This window comes from Macaca nemestrina, chromosome 1 (genome assembly GCF_043159975.1).
Source record: "Macaca nemestrina isolate mMacNem1 chromosome 1, mMacNem.hap1, whole genome shotgun sequence".
Taxonomy (NCBI): Eukaryota; Metazoa; Chordata; class Mammalia; order Primates; family Cercopithecidae; genus Macaca; species Macaca nemestrina.
In genome coordinates, this window is record NC_092125.1 from 26,039,815 (window position 1) to 26,062,904 (window position 23,090).

General features: G+C 38.8%; 1 protein-coding gene across 2 annotated transcripts; it reads left to right on the forward strand.

Moving 5' to 3' along the window:
* The first annotated feature begins 753 nt into the window (after positions 1-753).
* On the forward strand, positions 754-22,934 carry LOC105493001 (TOR signaling pathway regulator). 2 transcript variants are annotated; one of them, XM_011760424.3, is made up of 7 exons: positions 754-1,175; positions 6,291-6,470; positions 7,175-7,274; positions 13,755-13,886; positions 18,576-18,671; positions 21,646-21,708; positions 22,628-22,934. In XM_011760424.3, the coding sequence occupies exons 1-7, from the start codon at positions 1,072-1,074 to the stop codon at positions 22,769-22,771; spliced, it is 819 nt and encodes a 272-aa protein (XP_011758726.1). In that variant the 5' UTR covers positions 754-1,071; the 3' UTR covers positions 22,772-22,934. The 2 variants fall into 2 exon arrangements, with proteins under 2 accessions (XP_011758726.1, XP_070931263.1); XM_071075162.1 differs by lacking the exon at positions 754-1,175 and adding an exon at positions 1,504-1,782.
* Positions 22,935-23,090: the final 156 nt, after the last annotated feature.

Consider the following 23,090-nt stretch of genomic DNA (forward strand, 5'->3'; position numbering starts at 1 on the left):
ACCTGACCAAAGCTTAAATCTTTCAACAAATTGCTGATCAGAAAATCTTTCAATCCACTTATGATCTGTAAGCCTCTCCTTCAAGACATCCCACTTCCTTAGCCTGAACCAATGTATATCTTCCATATATTGACTTACTTTACCAGCAATTCCCAACTCCCTAAAATGTATAAAACAAACAGTAACGCCACCGCTTCGGATGCTCTTTCTCAGGACCTCTTGGGACTATTCCGCGAGCCATGGTGACTCATATTGGTTGAGAATAAATCTCTTTAAAACCTTTTACAGAGTTTTTTTTTTTCCATTAACAAAATCATCTCATTTTGAGGCAACTGAAGCCTAAAATCGTTAGATAAGCGGTTTGCCCAAGGATTCACACAATAGTGTTGCAAAAGCAGATTTAGCACTAAGTAGGCTGTGTTGTTTCCACTATACTGGGTGCCTACATAGCAAGTAGACCATGGAAAGTCTTGGCATATCTACGAGGATACAGTTTTTGATAGGAGTTGGTCATAGTCAAGAGTGGCGAGATGGCCACTTCTAAATCTTGTTGGTGCTGTATTTCCTAAACTCTGTGGGATCACTTCCTTTTTGACCTCAAAACAAAAATTTCCTCTGTAACACGATTCACTAACACACGAGATAATTACACTGCTTTGAGGTCTGTAAGGATCAAGTGAGAGCCATCCTCCCCTTCCCTGGCAGTCCCTACACTCCTTCGAGATGACGTCACCCAACGAGTTTATGAGGGCGGTGCGATCCTAACCACACCTTCTGCAACCCAAGTGCCTCCCTTCAAACTTTCTCCTTTTTCCTTTTTTCCGGAGCGTCGTAACGCAAGACGTGGGTCACGCAACCACAGCAACTAGTCCCGGAAGCAAAAAGCAAAGGGGCGGAGAAGAAGACGGGAAGCAGAGCCAGCGTCCGGGTCGGCCGGCAGGGGGCGGGGCCGGGCATGGTAACGGCTCGAAAGCCTAGGAGGCTGGGCCGGAGGAAGGCGGAGGAACCGGTGTTCGCCGCTGCCGCTGCTTCAGCCTATTTCTTGCGGCCTCTGCGGATCCTGCCTCAGCCATGATGATCCACGGCTTCCAGAGCAGCCACCGGGATTTCTGCTTCGGGCCCTGGAAGCTGACGGCGTCCAAGACCCACATCATGAAGTCGGCAGATGTGGAGAAGTGAGGCTTCGGGGCACGGGGTCTGGGTGCTGGCCGGTTGCTGGTCTAGGGAGGGAGGCAGGGCGAACTCCGTGCAGCCCCTCCCCTTTCCCCTGAGGCGGAGGTTCTGTCCCTCCGGACCGGACTTTTGATTGACAACTTCGATAAATAATCCAGCCACACTTCCGGACCCTTTGGTTGGGGATCGCCAGGAGCTGCTTTCGTGAACTGTCACTCCGCCTGGGTTTGAGTAGAGTGTGGCTGTGCTGGTGGACGTTCCGCTCACCAAACGTCTCCTCCTGCCTCAGCCTGCACCACCTTTCTTTCTGGGTGGTTGTTGCCTGTTTTCTTGGGGGTTAATGACGGGGATGATTTATAAGTTTGGTTTTTGGCACGTCAGGTGCTGTGCCTGGCGCTTGAGACAGGAAATGTAAAAGACAACGTGCGCCTCAATTCACAGTCTCGTGAGACAGACAATTATATTACAGCGTGAATAAATGTAATGAAGATATATACACGGAGTGATTTGAGGTCTTTTAGGGACTCGAACCACCTAGGAAATTGGGATGTCTGAACTGAATCTTGATAAAATCGTTGCTGGGGACTGTGGATAGGTGCATGCCACCAGGTCAGGCAGAGTGAGTTGTAATGCGTTTTTGATGCCTGGGCTGAATCTTGACAAAATTTAGGGGAATCAGGGGACGCCTGTAAAGCCGGAGGCTCCGGGAGAGTGAAAGCTATGATGTGTTTAAAGATCTGTGTCCGTGTGATTGGAGCGTGAGGTACCATAGAGGGTGTTGTGAGAAATGAGAGGTAGGCCCCAGGGGAATCAAGATACTGGGGAATTTTTATGCCAGGCTAAGGAATTTTCAATTTTCTCTAACAACCACTGGGTGTAATTTTATCCGAAGGAGCTGCATTATCAGATGTAGGCTCTGAAAGATTTCTCTGGAGGCCATGTTGAGGCTGGATTGCTGGTCCGCAGGGATGGGAAGGAGACCAGTTAGTAAGAGAGAAGATAGGTTTTAGAAGATGAAGTCCCTGGGATGGCCAGTTGATGGGAGGAGAAATAAAGGAAGAGTCTATGCTAATGACAAGATCTCTGGCTTGGATTGTTGCATGTATAGTATTGCCTTTGAACAAGATGAGAAGCATAGGAGGAGGAGGAGCAGATGGGGGCTGGGTGTTGGATAGAGGATGAGTTTAGTTTACTGAAATGTGAGGTGGGTATAGGTCATAAAGTGAGATGTTTAGTAGGCATTTAGATATATTTATCTTGGAGCTCAAAAAAGATGACGTTTAAGTTTGGGAATTATCTGCTTATATTTGGTACCTGGAGCTTTGGGAATGAATTAAAGTATCTAGAAGTCATCCAGAGGAAAAGGTAATAAAATAGAACCCTAAGTGAGCACTTGCATTTTAAGATTTGAGCAGAGGGAGTGACCAGGGAAGAGAGGAAAGTCATGAAACGATGCTTGCTTCCTAATTTAAGAAAATAAGTGTTGATATTCTAGTAGACTCACTGAAAAAAATTAGAAAAATACAAAAAATAAAGGAAAAAATTTCCCTTCATCCCACCACAAATTGAATTATTTTTTTGAGGTTTTCCTCTATATAACTGTCTTTTCTTTTTTTATATAACTTTTTTTTTTTTTCGATTTTTAATAGAGACGGGGATTTCTCCACGTTGGTCAGGCTGGTCTTGAACTCCGGACCTCAGGTGATCCACCTGCCTTGGCCTCCCAAAGTGCCGGGATTACAGGCGTGAGCCACTGTGTCTAGCCTTGTATAACTTTTATTTACTTTTTATTTTGTTTTTATTTTTGAGACAGTCTCACTCTGTGGCCCAGGCTAGAGTGCAGTAGTGCAGTCTCAGCTCACTGCAACCTCCGCCTTCCAGGTTAAAGTGGTTCTCCTGCCTTAACCTCCCTGGTAGCTGGGACTATAGGCGCATGCCAACACACCTGGCTAATTTTTGTATTTTTATTGATTTATTTATTTTTAATTTTCTTTTTCTTTCTTTTTTTTTTTGAGAGGAGTTTCACTCTTGTTGCCCAGGCTGGAGTGCAATGGTGCCATCTCGGCTCACTGCAGCCTCCGCCTCTTGGGTTCAAGCGATTCTCCTGCCCGGCCTCCCAAGTAGCTGGGATTACAGGCATGTATCACCATGCCCGGCTAATTTTGTATTTTTAGTAGAGATGGGGTTTCTCCATGTTGGTCAGGGTGGTCTTGAGCTCCCGACCTCAGATGGTCCACCTGCCCTTGGCCTCCCAAAGTGCTGGGATTACAGGCATGAGCCACTGTGCCTGGCCTCCTCCTCGTATAACTTTCTGTGAGAAATTGCTGATTGGTGCAAAAGTAATTGCGGTTTTGCAATTAATAACCACAATTACTTTTGCACCAACATAATACAATATATAGTTATATATAAAGCAGTCAGCTTCAAACTGGGGCCTGCATGTAATTTACTTACAGATTCTCCAGAGATGGCTGTATGCATGGAGAGTTTTAAGGGAATAAAATTCCGTACCTATAATCTCCTTATGTATTACTTAAAAAATAAATTTGCCTGAGGCTGGGCGCGGTGACTCACGCCTGTAATCCCAGCACTTTGGGAGCCGCGGCGGGCGGATCACCTGAGGTCGGGAGTTCAAGACCTGCCTGGGCAACATGGTGTAACCCTGCCTCTACTAGAAATACAAAAAAAATTATCTGGGAGTGGTGGTGCAGGCCTTACTCCCAGCTACTCCAGAGGCTGAGGCAGGAGAATCACTTGAACTTGGGAAGTGGATGTTGCAGTGAGCTGAGATCATGCCACTGCACTCCAGCTTGGATGATAGAGTGAGACTCTGTCCCCTCCACTGAAAAAAAAAAAAAAGCTGCCTTTTTTATATGACAAAAGGAAGACTTACCCTCACCAATCCTAAATTTTTCTGTGATGCATTACCATAGATTGTAAAAACCGCTAAGGTGCTAAATAAATTGATTGGGTAAATTATTGGATTAAAGAAACTCCCTTTAATGAATATTTAAGGCACCTTAAAACCAGAGGAGCTTCCTGTCTTCTCTCCTTATAACTGGTTATACCTGTTTTTAAGAGGGAAACTTGATGTTAGAAATAGGGCATTTTCAGTCCTGGCACTGTGGCTCACGCCTGTAATCCCAACATTTTGGGAGGCCAAGGCAGGTGGATCACCTGAGGTCAGGAGTTTGAGACCAGTCTGGCCAACATGATGAAACCCTGTCTCTACTAAAAATACAAAAATTAGCTGGGCGTGGTGACACGTGCCTGTAATCCCAGCTACTAGAGGGACTGAGACAGGAGGATTACTTGAATCTGGGAGGCAGAGGTTGCAGTGAGCCGAGATCATGCCATTGCACTCCAGCCTGGGCAAAAGAGCAAGACTCCATCTCAAAAAAAAAGAAAAAAGAAATAGGGCATTTTGGCCTGTGTTTAAGAAACTCTATATTTAGAACATTGAAGGACTGTAAATTAGTAACAGTGATTCTTTTACATATATGAGTGGAATATTTTATAGGACTGCCAGATTTTTCCAGATGTATTGGGTAGAACCCACAGACTCACGTATTATTTCACATTGGTATGCATTATTCAAGTTAAAACTTATTTTATGGAATCTTATGTAATATATATTCCAATTACAGTTTATTGTATCTAATCTTTTAAGTATTTAATATTTTCTATCTCCTAATAACAAAGAATAAATTTTACTTAAAATTATGATGAAAGGTAACATTGTTAGGTATCATCCTGAAGACCTGTACCTCAAAAAGTTAGATCACTGATATGTGCACACAGAAATACACATATAGATGTAAAAAATATACAATGTGTATACAGCACTTTGGGAGGCTGTGGCGGGCGGATCACCTGAGGTCAGGAGTTCAAGATTATCCAAAATAGTCTCTACTAAAAATACAAAACTTAGCTGAGCATGGTGGCAGATGCCTGTAATCCCAGCTACGAGGGAGGCTGAGGCAAGAGAATCACTTGAACCTGGGAGGCGGAGGTTGCAGTGAGCCAAGATCTTGCCACTGCACTCCAACCTGGGGTGACAGAGTAAGACCTTGTCTCAAAAACAAACAAACAAAAAACAGTGTTAAGCTTTGTTTAAAGACTTGAAGTCAGTAGAAAGGAATGCTTAAGAAAAGGGGGCCTACTGTCTGTCTTGTGATGCTATACCAGTCAGGTTGGAAAGTAAGGCACATTATACCATCGCACATAAAAAACCATTTAATGAGATTTTATGGTTTGTCGGGCATGACTTAATCCTTGCCTTGCGTGGCCATAGGTCTTGTTTATCATACGCATTTTGATCATACTATTTTATCATAAGCATTTTTCCATATTATTATATTCTCTCTTTAAACATTTGTAATGGTTCCGTAATATTTCATCATATGGATATACTTTGGTTTCCATAATCATTTATTGCTTTATAATGAAACATTCAGAGTATTTCTTTTTCACGATTATAAGTAAAGCCATTGTAAGTATTAATGTGTATAGTTTTTTTCTGTACTTGGAATTGTTCTTTAGTACAGATATCCTAAAACTGATACTTTGGGTCAAAGTGTGTAGATTTTATTAAATTCCTGTTATTTTTTGCTTGATTGTTGCACCAGGGTGAAATGTAAATTGACACAATCCTTCTGAAAGTCTGTATAGGCAAGTGCTGGGTTCCCTCATCAGTATCAGGTGCTTTTGCTTTTTTCATCACCACTTTTTGAAACTTATAACAATTGAAAATTTTAGTGGAAAAATTATTTTCCTACAAGGGACAGTATCTTTATTTGCTTTGCTATCTTTTCTTCATACTTTCATGATATATATTATAGTAATATCTGTGTGCTATATATTATAGTAATATAATAAGCTATTATATCTGTGTTTATATATTATTTAGCCCACTACCTAGTACAGTGCCATAAGATATGATAATGAAAGAATGGATGATGAAAGCATTTTGTAGACCTTGCAAATATATCATATTGATTAAATCATATGCTGTGTAACTCATTCAGCAATGTAGGAAGAATTCTCTGGGTTGGAAAAGAAACAAAAATGCCAACAGCGATATAAAATTATCTCACATGACTTTTGGTTATGTATAGATTAGCCGATGAATTACATATGCCATCTCTCCCTGAAATGATGTTTGGAGACAACGTTTTAAGAATCCAGCATGGCTCTGGCTTTGGAATTGAGTTCAATGCTACAGATGCATTAAGATGTGTAAACAACTACCAAGGAATGCTTAAAGTGGCCTGTGCTGAAGAGTGGCAAGAAAGCAGGTGAGAATCTGGTCAATTAGGTTAAACAAAAAATATAATTAGGTTAAACAAAAAAGAAAGACTTGAAAAAATATTCAGTAATGTTACGTGTGTGTCGTTAGAATGAAGAACTGGTATTATTAAACATGAGAGTTGTATCATTCTAGAATTCATTTTTCTGAGACATAAAAATGGAAGTTAATTACCCCACTACTTGAATTCTTATTAAAGTGAATTACAACTGAGCTGAGCTATGTACTTTTTCAATTCTTCAGCATTCCTTATTGAAGAGGCAGTAGGCTATATTTAATGTTCCTGTTTTTCAAGAAAAATGTTTACTTATGATATGCTTAATAAATATCCTATTTGAGAAGCATTGAAATTAAGACAGCATGTTTTTCTTTGATAGTCAAATCAGCAATTATTTACTTTGTGCCTAATATGTACTAAGTACCTTAGATGATACAAAGAAGTATAAACCTTTAAACTGTGTCCTCAGGCAGTGTACAGACTAATTGAAAAGACTACATCAGTACATGACAAGTTAAAGAACAATAAATGTAGAAAAACTGTAAGAAAAACCTTGTACTGGTGAATTATAACAAGTGTATATATTTAATAGGATATTTTATGTTATTGTAGAATATAATTGGATGTGATATATAAATACAGATAATCTCTATTCTGCATCACTGAATCTGATCCTTCTCATTTTGGTATTTGAGGACGGAGGGTGAACACTCCAAAGAGGTTATTAAACCATACGATTGGACCTATACAACAGATTATAAGGGAACCTTACTTGGAGAATCTCTTAAGTTAAAGGTAAATCTTACTTTTTTTCTTTTATGAGTCATTAATTGTCTTGGACAGTCTGAGCATTAGAACTTTCTAGTAACGGGTTATTTTTTGCAACTACTTTTATTGTCCTTGTTTTCTGTTGTGGCATCCCTCAGAACGTCATGTGAGGGGGTTTTGCTTGTTGACTTATCAGCAGAAAATAAAAGATGGCCTTAATGGAAAAATTTATTTTTAAAACTGTAGTTGGTGGCAATGGCAGACTGCCATATTGTTATCATTATCACTATCAAGAAACACTAAAATGGGTTTCGGGCCTTGGTAATGTATTACGTGATTTAGACAGAACCTGCTAGCTAGTAGCTTACAAGTTTATAGATGAACAAATATATGGGCAAAAAGAACTTCTGGTTAGACAAAGTAGGTTTATGCCCTGCCTGCCCTGAATATGAACTTGAAATGACTTTAGGTAAGTTACTTGAGTCTCAGTTTTATCAATAAATTGGGTAAACAGAAATATCTACCTCACAGCAGAGTTTTGATGTGAAATAATTTATGGGAAGCTCTCAATAAATTCTAAAGCTCTGTATTAGTATTAAGTCCTGTCTGTGTAAGCCCTGCTTGCAAAGAGATTCAGGCCAGACACAGTGGCTCACACCTGTAATCCCAGCACTTTGAGAGGCCGAGGAAGGCGGATCATGAGGTCAGGAGTTTGAGACTAGCCTGACCAACATGGTGAAATCCCTTCTCTATTAAAAATACAAAAATTAGCTAGGTGTGGTGGCGCATGCCTGTAGTAACAGCTACTCAGGAAGCTAAAGGAGGAGAATTGCTTGAACCCGGGAGGTGGAGGTTGCAGTGAGCTGAGATCGCGCCACTGCACTCCAACCTGGGCGACAGAATGAGACTCTGTCTCAAAAAAAAAAAAAAAAGAAGAAGAGATTTGGCCAGGTTCTGTGGCTCACACCTGTAATCCCAGCACTTTGGGAGGCCGAGGTGGGTAGATCATGAGGTCAGGAGTTCAACACCAGCCTGGCCAACATGGTGAAACCCTGTCTCTACTAAAAATACAAAAATTAGCCTGGCATGGTGGAGTGCACCTGTAGTCCCAGCTAATCGGGAGGCTGAGGCAGGAGAATTGCTTGAACCCGGGAGGCGGAGGTTGCAGTGAGCCAAGATCGCACCATTGCACTCCAGCCTGGGTGACAGAGTGAGACTCCCATTTCAAAAAAAAAAAAAAAAAAGAGAGAGAGAGAGATTCATGGTAAATAACACTAGGAAGATGGAATTGGTAGGTCTTATATTGTGAAATTAGCTATATTTTGAAATCTTATAGTATGACTAAAATGAAGTAAATTTGGGCCGGGCGCAGTGGCTCATGCCTGTAATCCCAGGACTTTGGGAGGCCAAGACGGGCAGATTACTTGAGGTCAGGAGTTCGAGACCAGCTTGGCCAACATAGTGAGACTCCACCTCTACTAAAAATGGAAAAGTTCGCCGGGCTTGGTGGTGTGTGCCTGTGATCCCAGCTACTTTGGAGGCTGAGGCAGGAGAATCGCTTGAACCCAGGAGGTGGAGGTTGCAGTGATCTGAGATCACACCACTGCACTTCAGCCTGGACAACAGGGAAAGGCTCCGTTTCAAAAAACAATAAATAAAATAAAGCAAATTTGGTTTAGATTGAATGTCTCTAAATATCACAGACTATTACATAGAATGAATTTATTTTAGTGTAACCTGAAATATTTATATTAAAAGTAGCTATTGGAAACCCTGTGTCATCCAGGCGCAGTGGCTCACACCTGTAATCCCAGCACTTTGGGAGGCTGAGGCAGGCAGATCACCTGAGGTCAGGAGTTGGAGACTCGGGAGGCTGAGGCAGGAGAATTGCTTGAACCCAGGAGGCAGAGTTGCAGTGAGCCAAGATCGCGCCACTGCGCTCCAACCTGGACTTCAGAGTGAGACTCCATCTCAAAACAAGGAAACCTGATATCATATGTTGGTTCTTAGGCAGAAATGTTAAGAAGATAGTGTTTGTCTGCGCCCCTTTTCTCTGCAGAAATTTTTAGAGTCTCATGAAGATAAAAGTTCATAGCAGGAACTTAATGATTCTTATCTTCAGTTTCTGCCATTACTACATTCCAAGCTTTAACTATTTTTCTGTGCTTCCAGGAAAAACTCATTCATTCATTTAACAGATATTTCTTGAGCTCTTGCTCTATGCCAGGTACTAATCCTAGGAGCCTTTCATACAGCAGAGCTGACAAAAATTCCTCCTTTACAGTCTAATGGGAGAGCAAGGTTATTTCAGTCCCTTATACTACTTCATAGGTTAGTGTTCTCCTCCTTCCTCTCTTCTGATTGAAAAACTTTGTTGAGAGCATTTGATATTTCATTGCCAGGAGTGAGGAAATGGGAACTTGTTTTAAACCCATACAATAATGATGATAACTTACTTTGGGGACTGACTTAGGAAAAGTCTCCTGAAGGTTATGAAGCAGCATTAGCTGTGAGAACTATAGCTGTAGAAACAGGGAGTGTGAGAGTAGTAGAAGGCAAAAAGCGTTTGTTCAGTACTCTCCTATTGATACTTCAGCCTATAATGTGATTTGTTCTGAAGTGTTGCTGATAAATGTCAATGTGATTACCCACTCCCTGGTGATAATAAGCTCAGGCTGTGGCAGAACACAGATCTGGGTTCAAAATCCCAGCACCATCATTTGCCAGCTTGGAAAAGTAATTTAGTCTTACTAAGCCTTGTTTCAGTCACTTTGTTAAGCTAGGGTAATACTAGTTGTGAAGTAGGAAATAAAATTATGTATGTAGGCTGGGTTTGGTGGCTGATGCCTCTAGTCCCAGCACTTTGGGAGGCTGAGATGGATCACTTGAACTCAGGAGTTTGAGACCAGCCTGGGCAACATGGTGAAACCCCATCTCTACAAAATATAGAAAAATTAGCCAGGTCTGGTGGCACGTGTCTGTAGTCCCAGCTACTCAGGAGGCTGAGGTGGGAGAATCACTTGAGCCTAGGAAGGCGAGGCTGCAGTGAGCTGTGATTGTGCCACTGCACTCCAACCTGGGTGACAGAGCGACACCCTATCTCGAAACAGTGTGTATTTTACAGTAAGATCTCAATAAATGGCAGCTGTTACTATGATAATATAGTATATCAAGTATTAGGGAACTTAAGCTAATATTGCAATACCAAGAATAAAAGTAGATGTATTATCTATGGTATATTATTATATTAAATAGCAGCCCAAATGGACTAAGGCCTAATAATTTCAATTATTTCTGGAATCCCTGGTGTCTTTTATTTCAGTTGGTGCTGGGTTATGACATCTAGGCTTCTAATTTGCCTCTTTATTTTTGTTTCAGTTCTAGGATGATGATGTTTTTCTTCAGAGAGGATTTTTGTTTAGTTCTGACAGGTGCTTGAGAATATTCATAGTCAAGGACAGAGCTCTGCAAACTTCTTCTGGAAAGAGTCAGACGTAAATATTTTAGGCTTTGTGGGCCTTAGGGTCTCTGTTGCAGCAACTCAGCTGTGCTATCATAGTCTATATCACTCATAGACAATATATAAATGAATGGGCATGGCTATGCTTTAATAAAACTTTATGGACAGTGAAATTTGAATTTCATATAATTTTTGTGTGTCATGAAATATTTTTCTTTTGATTTTTTTTCTCCAATTATTTAGCCATTATTAGCTTGCAGCCCATAAAAATAGGTAACAGGGCAGATTTGACCTACAGGTGTTAGTTTGCCTGCCTTGGTCTAGAACCAGAGTTTGAGGTGTACTGGGCCTGCAGATAAGAAGCTCTGAGGCTGGGCACGGTGGCTCACACCTGAATCTCAAGACTTTGGGAGGCCGAGGCAGGCGGAACACCTGAGGTCAGGAGTTCAAGACCAGCCTGGCCAACATGGCAAAACCCTGTCTCTACTGAAAACACAAAAAAATTAGCCAAGTGTGATTACGTGCCTGTAATCCTTGCTACTTGGGAGGCTGAGGCACAAGAATTGGTTGAACCTAGAAGCCAGAGGTTGCAGTGAACTGAAATGGTGCCACTGCATTCCAGCCTGGGCAACGGAGCGAGACTCTGTCTCAAAAAAAAAAATGCTCTGGAATTACTATAGCTCTTTAGCGTGTCATCTCCGATTTGGGAGGAAGCAGGAAATTCTCCAGGGTCCTTGCCCTTAGTGAACACTGAGCAGCGATGGCACCAAAAGCTAGCAGAGCCCAGCTTCTTCTCTGGATTAGCCAGTGCTATGCCTCAGGGCAAAAGCCAGCCAAGTACAGACTTACTTTTCTGGGCTCCAGTCTTTTTCCAGATCTCAGCCCAGTAACTCCATACTGCCTTGGCCATTGGATGATTTTAGGAAGTTTTTGGTTTTTTTCAGTCAACTTTTTAAATTGTCTTCAGCAAGAGGGTTTGTCTAGATTACTTATTCTGCCAATACTGTTGCTTTTTTTTTTTTTGAGATAGAGTTTCCCTCTTGTCGCCCAGGCTGGAGTGCAATGGTATAATCTCAGCTCACTGCAACCTCTGCCCCACGGGTTCAAGCGATTCTCCTGCCTCAGCCTCATGATTAGCTAGGATTACAGGTGTCTGCCACCACATTCAGCTAATTTTTGTACTTTTAGTAAAGACGAAATTTCACCATATTGGCTAGGCTGGTCTCAAACCCCTGACCTCAAGTGATCCTGCTGCCTTGCCTCCCAAAGTGCTGGGATTACAGGCATGAGCCACCGCGCCCAGCCCATATGTTTTATATTTAGCTGGTTATTATTTTGTTGTTGTTATTTTTTTAGATGCCTGGGTTCAGAGAGGAGATATGTGGAGTTGAGGAAGAGAGAGAGCTGAAAAGTATGAAGTTTTAGACATACTTAGCCTTGCAAATGGAAACATTAGCATAAATAAGTTAAATATGATATCCCTAACTCATGCTTCGTTTTTTGACTTTCTCTTTCAAACATTTTATAAGAACAAGTACATAAATGGAAAAACTGACAGACTCATTTTGATCCATCACTTACTGAAGGCATACGTGAAGCATTAATGAAGCAATATACTAATGAGAAAATTCAGATAATGATTATTTTGGGGGGATTCAGGAGTATCTATAAGGAGGATTTAAAAATGTGTTCCTTTGAACTAAAATCAAATGAAAAGGACGGAATTTACAAGTGTGTGTATTTAACACTAAAGTTGTGTAACCTTAGGCAGTCCTTGTTGGCAGACCAACTTTTGTTTAATGAGATCATAAACTTACACCTGTGATGCAGGGGACTGATTATATGCCCTGCCCCTACACTCCAACTCCCTCCCCCTCCCAATTTTCACCTCAGGAGTGGCCTTATACCTGCTCTGTACACAGTTGGAACTAAAACTGCTTAGGGCTAAGTGTTATCTCTAAGTGACCATGGAAGAATTATGGACATTTTTTTACTTCCTGGAAATCATATACAAACTGCCACTTCCTTTTCATGGCATCTTTTCCCCCTAGATCACTTAATGTTCCCTTAGATTTCCTCCCAAAATCTGTGCAGTGTTGTAAACATCCTTTGTAATTTTCTTCTGATTCTTATCTAGTTATCTCAAATTAGTCTCCGTCTGCTAATTTTGTCCATGAGTCAAACAAATGACCTAATCATGACTGTTAAGTAAAGCCGCATTTACTAAATATCTATGGTTTGACAAGCATTGTCGTGGTTGTTTATGGTAAACCTGTGAAAGAATAAAACAGCTGAGCATTTCGTAGTGAAATTAGATGTGGTAGAAAATGGTATCACAATTCATACTTGGGTGCTGTTCAGGAGACACTTGAGTTTAATGAGCTACTGATATTATCTGCCTTAGGATTGTTGATGTTTTTGTTGGATTATGTGTGTGCATGTCTTAGAGCTACAAAGTAATACATTGAAAAATTGCCAACTTCATTCAAAGCATCTTTGCAATGCTAGGAGTTTCCCTCAGAATTTCTCTACAAGTTCTTGTTCACCTCATTATTTAAAGCATTTTATTTTGCTGTAGGTTTTGGGGAGTTAGGCTGAGCAAATATCTAACATTCTAATGAAAAAATATTTTTTAAGTTCCATATGAATGTCCTAAAAGTGGCTTTCACAGCACAAAAGTTCTATGACCTTCTATGATAGTAGTAGTTCATCACACTGACTGATTTTTAGGTGATTAATTTTCTCATAGTCACAACAGAAGTTGATTTTAATATGATTTGCATTAAAAATGATAAATTTTAACTCTTTTTTTTGTGAAGCTATAGTATTGGACATCTGTAATATCTTCAGTTTTTCAGAATCAAGCCATATTCTGATCTTTTATATCTACAGATGACACCTAAATTTAGAACTGTGTGCTCTGGCTATGCAGAAAAGACTGATTGAAAAAACAAAAAACAAAGCAAAAAAGAAAACTACTTTCCTGTGTCTCTGTAGCTACTCAACTTTTTTTTTAATGTGCTCCTCCTTAAAATTTTTTCTTTCAGGTTGTACCTACAACAGATCATATAGATACAGAAAAATTGAAAGCCAGAGAACAGATTAAGTTTTTTGAAGAAGTTCTCCTTTTTGAGGATGAACTTCATGATCATGGAGTTTCAAGCCTGAGTGTGAAGATTGTGAGTATTATTATTTTTGTTTAAAATTAATATTTTTCTTGCATTCTTAACATCGTACAAAAATATGACTCACTTTGAATAACACTGAGCCTGGCTGGGCACAGTAGCTCACGCCTGTAATCCCAGCACTTTGGGAGGCCGAGGCGGGTGCATCACGAGGTCAGGAGATCAAGACTATCTTGGCTAACACGGTGAAACCCCGTCTCTACTAAAAATATAAAAAATTAGCCGGGCGTGGTGGCGAGCTCCTGTAGTCCCAGCTACTCGGGAGGCTGACGCAGGAGAATAGCGTGAACCCGGGAGGTGGAGCTTGCAGTGAGCTGAGATTGCACCACTGCACTCCAACCTGGGTGACAGAGCGAGACTCTGCCTCAAAAAAAAAAAAAAGAATGACCCTGAGCCTTAACATGATGTCATGTACAATTTCACTTAGATCTAGCATATATCTTACTGAATATCCATTATAAAATTCACAAAATATTAGTGTATTCTTAAGGCTTTATTTTAGCAAAGCATTTTTAATAGACCTGCTTAGTTTATTTATTATTTAACTTAAATGAAGACTGTGGCTTAATTTTCACATTTTGGATTAAAAACGATGTTGATAGGATCTGCAGACAGCAAGGTGGATGTCATTTTTAAAAATGACCCATGTGTTATGATTTCAGTGCATCATTCAGATACCACTTCAATTTTCAGCATGGTGGTGGGCGCATGTAGTCCCAGCTACTGGGGAGGCTGAGGCAGGAGAATGGCTTGAACCCGGGAGGCGGAGCTTGCAGTGAGCCAAGATCGTACCACTGCACTCCAGCCTGGGTGACAGAGTAAGACTCCATCTTAAAAAAAAAAAGAAGTAGAAAACAGAAATAATAAGTATGGTTATTCATATTTGTTTACTACTAGATAATAATTGGGTTTCTAATACTTTCCAGAAAAAACTCAACTGAAACTTTTTACTAAATGCCTCCTCCTTTAAGACCCAGCTAAAATATCACCTTTTCTGCAAGGCCCTTCACATCTCCCTTACACAGAGTTAAATATCTCTTTTCTATTCTCCGTTTTAAAAACCTCTCGATTATAGCATTTGTCATGAGATCTGTCAAAGACAGACCCTGACATCAAACATTGTTCTTGGGGCATAATGATTGTGGATGCTGTGATTTAAAGAATGAAAATAATACAAAAGCAGCTTTAAAGTCAAATTTTAGCTACTTGGGAGGCAGAGGCAGGAGGATTGCTTGAGCCCGGGAGGTCAAGGCTGCAGTGAGCTATGATGGTGCCACTGTACCCCAGCTTGGGAGACAAAATAATTTTGTTTTTAGATAAGTAAAACTTTTTATTTTATTTTTACTTATCTGAAAATAAAAGTCAATTTTTTTGGTAGAATCAAAGGATTTTGAAATTGTAATGAATTTTTAGAGAATCATTTTATGTAGCCTCCATATTTTATAGACAAGGCCCAAAAGGATAGCTTAAGGTCATGAAACTAATTGCAAAGTTTTCTTTGTATCATCTAATATATATCATTATTCTAGCATTAGATAGTTGTTTTTATATGCTTTCCTCCTTTGCTCACTTATAACTCTAAATTTACTTTTTTTTGGTTTAGATTTATCCTCTCTTCAGCTCATCTAGTCTTGTATCTTTCCACTTGTCTACCCACCTTCTGAACTGACTATGCTAAATGTTCATTATGAGTTGGCATATCTGGGTGTGCATTTGTATTCAAAAGGGTATATATATCATGTCTGTAAGTGGGTCGCTATTTGGGAAGCACATGTGGTTTTGTGGATGGAGTTGCTCAAGAGGATATGTGTATACATGTGTGTGTATAAGAATACAAAGTAAGTCTGAAACTGAAGAGCATTTTTTTTACCAACTACTTTAAGCTGAAGTATGAGTTTATAGATATTACTACCCTGTAGTGAAATTTGTAGGTTATTTAATCCACCTACTTTGCAGTATTCAACGTATTTTAATTATAAAATTAAAGGAAATTGGTTTAGAATAAAATATATTTTAATACTTAAATGCATAATATGACTGCACCAAAGATATAATGAAGCAGTCAGGTACTTATATTTGCATACCGAGTCACCATAAATATGGCAGCAAAAAATGTAGGCTGACGGAGATGTAAGGTATCAATCAGTGACTCTAATACAATTTTCCAAAATGGTGAACAACTCTTAGAGAAGTTCTAAGTAAAACAAAGTATAATCTTTCCTTGATTTGGAAAATAGTTGCCTTCCTGGATAATTAGGTGATTTTTTTGTATTATCTATGTAAAATGGAATTAGGGTCTAAAGTCAGATCATTATAAGTAGGCTTTTTCACCTCTGTGAATGTCTGGTAAGATATTGCAAGTTTTGTGGAATGCAGGATTGGACTTTGTTGTATAGGATTGTCCTGTGCATCCCAGATCTGTTGTTCTGGTCCTTATTCACTAACGGTCGATATTGGTTGCTTATTGATGTGACAACAAAAAATACCCTCACAAATTCCCAAACGTCCCCTAGGAAAGAACTACTGCCCTAAAATATGCTATTGTATTGGCACTAGAGCTCTGGTCTCCTAATTCCTACTCTCTCCGCTGTGCCATGCTAAAATGATACTTCGGTTTACTGCCTGTGTTGTGTCCAGTGTGACTGTTAGTAACTAATTTTGAAATTTGAAGAAATGTTGCAAGTCAGTCTTTCCATAAATTACACATACCACTGTGTAGTAATGTCAAATAATAATGATGTGCTTCCCAATTTGTTGGGATGTCAAGTTGTCATAAGTCAGGTTATTTCTACAGCTTTCCTTTACTATAAGTCTTGTTTTTAAGTCTGTTGCCGATAACCCCGTCAGAATACAGTTTGGCTCAGAGCCTTTTCTCTAGCAAAGATGTTAATGCCTTCTAGCCTCAGTTTTATCCAGAAAATGGTTAATGAGCACCTGCTGTGTGCTAGGTACTTTTCTAAGCAATAGAGATGTGATGATAAACAAAGCAGATATTTCCACCATCATGGAGCCTACAGTCAAGTAGAAACATAAATGAAGATAGTTACAAATCTGTTAATTTGTAGTGGAGTACTATGAGAGAGAATACCAAGATAAATCTACTGTGATATGGAATGGTAAGAAAGGCCCCTCTGTGGAAATGACATGTGTACTGAATTCTGAAGGACAAGTGAACATTAGTCAGGAGAATACTCCAGGTAAGGGAAGAGGGTGTGTAATGGTCCTAAGGCAGAAAAGAATTTGGCCTGTGGATGGTGACTCTCCAGGCAGTTAAGTCACTATCATTACTGGGTTACTGTTTCTTCTTTATCATTAATGTAGCCCCATGCCTATATATAAGATTATAGGCAGTTCCCTGAGTATATGTTACTATTTCATGCCTCAGTACTTTTTGTACAGGCAGTTCCCCTTTCTGAAATTCTCCATCCCATCTCCAACTGTTCTTTCTGTGGTCAGTTCAAGCCTTGTCTTATCTGATGTTCTTTAGCACACTTACATACTTCTTTTTCAAATGCTTATCGAGCCTTGTGCATACCTCTATTATAGCAGCTACCACATCTGTTTGACAGTTTCCCTGGCTGATAACCTTTTTGAGCATTGGGATTCTGTTTTTTCATTTATATAAATACACGACTTGCTATAGTAAGAACTTGGTGTTAGTAGATAATAGATATTTATTTAGCAAATGGCCAAGCATATTCACTTTATTTAATTAATTAATTAATTTTGAGACAAGGTCTTCCTCTGTTGCCCAGCCTGGAGTGCAGTGGCACGATCGTGGCTCACTGCAGCCTTGACCTCCCAGGCTCAAGCCATCCTCCCAGCTTAGCCTTCCATGTAGGTAGGACTACAGGCTTGTGCCACTATGCTTTGCTAATTTTTTATATTTTTTGTAGAGATGAGATCTGACTCTGTTGCCCAGGCTGGTCTTGAACTCCTGGGCTCAAGTGATCTTTCCACCTCAACCTTCCAAACTGCTGTGATTATAGGTGTGAGCCACCATGCTGGCTAAACATTTTCATTTTAAAGACCCAAATACCTCACATTCCATTCAACCACTCCCTCCCTGCCACCAGGACCCACCTTCATACTTTCTCCACTGACTCTGCCTATCTTTAGTAGTTATACTTGGAAAGCAGAGGAATTTGTAGATGTGCCACAGATGAAAGATGTTAAGATGTGTTATAGTGTTCCGATAAACCAGGTATTTAGCAATATGAAGTAGTGCCTATTGGTTGAACTGAATTAGAGCATTCTGTGTCAGGTCTGTTGCTTTGTTTTATGTAAGGTGAATAAGTGAGTAGTGACAAAGAACTAGGTTGTTCTTTCATTTTGGTTTTATTGGTGTTGACATTTACTATCAGTACCTGTCATTTTTTAAAATAAACATTATAATGTTTACATTACTTGGGTATGTTTTTAAGTCTTTTAAACCTCAATATCTCCCCCCACCAGAAAAAATATTTTAGGAAACCGAAACCATGATGTTAAATAGTTTGCACAAGGTTTTGAGGCTAGTTGGAGCTGGGACAAAGAGCTTCTAGTTGAGAGATTTTTATAAACTGTGAATTCAGCCTTATTCCAGTGTTTTGGTTTTTTTTTCAAATTTTTTCTTTCAGTAAAGTAATAAAATATTTAATTTTTATTAAAATATTAATGTACCTTTTTTTTTTTTTTCCCCAGAGAGTAATGCCTTCTAGCTTTTTCCTGCTGTTGCGGTTTTTCTTGAGAATTGATGGGGTGCTTATCAGAATGAATGACACGAGACTTTACCATGAGGTATTTATTCTTGTTTAATGAATATACTAATTGATACTGGGCTTGTTTGTGTTGTTTCATTGTCAATCTGAGAATTTGAAATTAAACAATCTGTATTATATGGCAGTCTTTCTAACTGTTAAGTCTGAGTGTTTCACATTCACTGTTCACTGCAGGCTATTATCAAAACATTACATTTTCTTTTACAAAGGTTCTGGTGACTCAAAATGTTTTCTAAAAGACAGTCCCTAGTTGGGGAGGGGTCTTTTGAAAAAATTTTATAAGTACTTAATCCATGTTTAAGAAAACTGTCTTTTAACTCTTACTTTTATTTACAGTATATGTCGTTTGTATAATGTTCTGATGTACATTAGTATACAGGAAGTACATTAATATTTTAATCAGGCCAAGGCCGGGCACTGTAGCTCATGCCTGTAATCCCAGTACTTTGGGAGCCCGAGATGGGTAGATCACCTGAGATCAGGAGTTTGAGGACAACCTGGCCAACATGGTGAAACCCCATCTCTACTAAAAGTACAAAAAATTAGCCAGGCATGGTGGCGGGTGCCTGTAATCCCAGCTACTCGGGAAGGTGAGGCAGTAGAATCGTTTGAACCTGGGAGGCAGAGATTGTAGTGAGCCAAGATGGCGCCATTGCTCTCCAGCCTGGGCAAGAAGAGTGAAACTTCATCTAAAAAAAATGTGTTTATAGATATATATATATATTTTAATCAGGCCAATCACATGGCCTCCTGAAATTTGTATTATATAATTATTTTGATAGTTGTTTTAAAGTTTGAAATCCCTATGTTCCATCTGAAAGAGCTGTTAACATGCAGGGTTTTTTTTTTTTTTTTTTTTTTTAAGTGTTTAAAAAAAAAGGAGGAGGGCTTAATTTCTGAATGAATCTTTAACATAAAATTCGCGATTATGTAGAATGAGGAATTAGAGAAGAGACCGCCAGTGTTAGTTACTGTAGTCATAGTAATAGTTAAGTCTAATAACAACCCTATGAAATCAGTATTATCTCTGTTTTATTATATTATCTCTGTTTTATTATCAATAATATTGATATTATCTCTGTTTTATCCTGATGTAACTAAGGCAAAGAAGGATTAAATAGCTTAGGTGAGCCGGGTGTGGTGGCTCATGCCTATAATCCTAACACTTTGGGAGGCTGTGGTGGGAGGATCATTTGAGCCCAGGACTTTGAGACCAGCCTGGGCAACATAGCAAGACCTCCGTCTCTACAAAAAATAAACAATTAGCCATGCATGGTGGCACAGATTTGTAGTCCTAGCTGCTACTTGGGAGGCTGAGGTGGAAGGATCGCTTGAGCTGGTGAGGTTGAGGCTGCAGTGACAGAGCAAGACCCTGTCTCAAAGAACATTAAAAAAAAGAAACATACGTAAGTTTTACAGTTAGTAGGTGGCAGAACTGGAATTTGAACCTAGTAGGATAGGATTGCATTGGTGTTTTCTAAACCCTTCACTTAGGGATTTTTTTTTTCTTGAAATAACATGGTGACAGTGATAGACGTTTTTCTTTTTAAAAGTGGTGACAAAGTACTAAACATAGACTATATTTTTGTCCCCCAGAAAGGGAAATCTGTTATTTATTTATTTATTTATTTAAGATAGAGTCTTGCCCTGTCGCCCAGGCTGGAATGCAGTGGCGCGATCTTGGCTCACTGCAACCTCTGCTTCCTGGGTTCAACTAATTCTTGTGTCTCAGCCTCCCTAGTAGCTGGGATTACGGGCGCCCACCACCACATCCGGCAATTTTTTTTTTATTTATTTTTAGTGGAGCGATGGGGTTTTGCCATGTTGACCAGGCTGATCTTGAACTCTTGACCTCAAGTGATCCACCTGCCTCGGCCTCCCAAAGTGCTGGGATTACAGGCATGAGCCACCGCACCTGGCCTAAATGTTAAAAATGCTCTTTTAATTAAACAACACTGAATTTTAGAAATTTATCCTAAAAGGATTCTTTTATATAATAATCTACAAATATTAATTGGACAATTACTCAGAGTTGTCTGTACATGAATATTCACAGTAATATTGTTTATAATAGCAGAAAGGAAGGAAAGTAGGAACTTAATGCCCATTAAATGGCCATTGATTAAATTGTTTATATCCATATGGTATAAAAATACGTAATTATTAAAATTGGTTGCAGAGATTGATATTTAAGTAATTCTGAAAGATACTCATTTCAGTGTTGAACTTTAAAAAGCAAGTATGAGTTTAGTTACATGAGATTCTCTGTAGAGATTTCTAAGTAGTAAAGGTAGTGCTACCTATATGCTGTGATCACTGATGATTTATACTTTTTCTTTTATATTATTTGATTTTTTTTCCTACAGTGACTATTAATCTGTTTTCATCAATACAAGAGAGTGAAACCTTAAAGGCATATAGTTTTGTGGTTTTTCTTTTATTGAAAAGTGTTTCAAGAAGTAAATTATAGTAAATTGCTGTTATAAAACCTAACCAAAAATAAATGGGAAAAACTGAAGTACAAAAAAGGTGATTTTAAATAAGCTATTTGATAAGAGCTTTGTGGAATGGGAAAGAAAAAAATTGTAAAGCATGGTTTTGCAACATAAAAGTAGCACAATTATGTAGGTAAATGATAAGATGGCTTAAGGGAAAGATGTTTCAAACTTGAAGTAATTTAAAAATCTCTTGCATATTTCATTTATATACACATTCTTTCAAAGTAAAATCTTTGCTATATTTCTCTTACATGGTAATTATTAAATCTGTTTACATATGTGTATTGTTATTATAATGTATAGAAATTGGAAATAATAATCCAGAGTTCTCGACGTGGATTAAATAGGAGTTATCTCAGTGTAGAACAAGATGTTCTCATTAGACTGCATGCTGTTTTGACAACCTGTTCTAAAATGTAGGCAGTCTATTTGATAGAAAGGATTTTGTAAATCAGTATAATTAAATTATTGAAACTTGTTTATTTTTAAATACAGGCTGACAAGACCTACATGTTACGAGAATATACATCACGAGAAAGCAAAATTTCTAATTTGATGGTAAATACTTAAATATCAGTTTTTAGACGTTGAATTTTAATGTTTCATTTTAATTTAAGTAGTGTATACCCCTAACCCCAACCACCCAAGTTTATATCCCCAAACCCATTCATTCACCTAGGGCGGCTCTATAGGATAAATTCTACTGGACCATAACTTTTCTGACCTTACCTCAAATACAAGAACATTTAGAGCTGCTAGGTACTTAAGCCTCATCTAATCTAATTTTCACATTTTGTTCTGGAGAAATTGAAACCCAGAGGTGTGACTTACTCTGAGTCACATAACTGGCTGGTGATGGATGTTCTTTCCATTTACCACCCTGCCACTTTATTTCTTTCTACACAGTCTCCTTTTCTCTTCCTAAGATGTGGTGATTCTATACCATGATTTGTTTGTTTTGGCATCATTTTTCCTTATTTTTTACTCCCCTGGGACCTGTGAAGCCTTCCTTAGAACTTAGGATTCTATAATGGGTTGCTTAAAAATTGATACCTTCCGATGAACTTGATTTTCTTTTTTTCACCCTTAGTACTTATTTCTGTCTGTGTATAGAATATACTTGGAATAAAAAAGTTACTTAGATTCTATTGTAGACTACATGCTGGGCTCTAACGGAAGACTAGTGTTTTCAAGTTAGAAAAGCAGCAGGTACATAGGGTTGGATTAATATATTAAATTCTTGCTATATTTGTGGGAACATTATAAATTATATAACCCTGTGATCTTTGATGAAATCATTCAGTAACAAAGTTGAATGATTCAGTAACAAGAAATACCTATTATTTTTAGGAGCACATATGCATATATTGCACCTGATTTTAAAATTCCCATGCTTTATGAATGCTTGAATCAAAACATTTTCAAGAAATGTCAGTATAATAACTGAATATGCTAATATGACTTATGTATTTCCTAGCATGTTCCACCTTCCCTCTTCACGGAACCTAATGAAATATCCCAGTATTTACCAATAAAGGAAGCAGTCTGTGAGAAGCTAATATTTCCAGAAAGAATTGATCCTAACCCAGCAGACTCACAGAAAAGTACACAAGTGGAATAGAATGTGATACAACATATACTCCCTGTGGAATCTGACTGGACACCTTGGCTATTTGTAAGGGGTTATTTTTATTATGATAATTAATTGCCTTGTTTATGTACAGATTTTCTGTAGCCTTAAAGGAAAAAAAAAATAAAGATCGTTACAGGCAGGTTTCACTCAACTGCTATTTGTACTGTCTGTCTTCACATTCATATTCCAGATTTACATTTTCTGGAATTAAATTTGGATGATTTCTAAATTATCACAGAGTGGGACCTCAGCAATAGTGTTGTGTGTGTCTCATGAGCAGTGAGCACAGTCTGCATTCATCATTAAA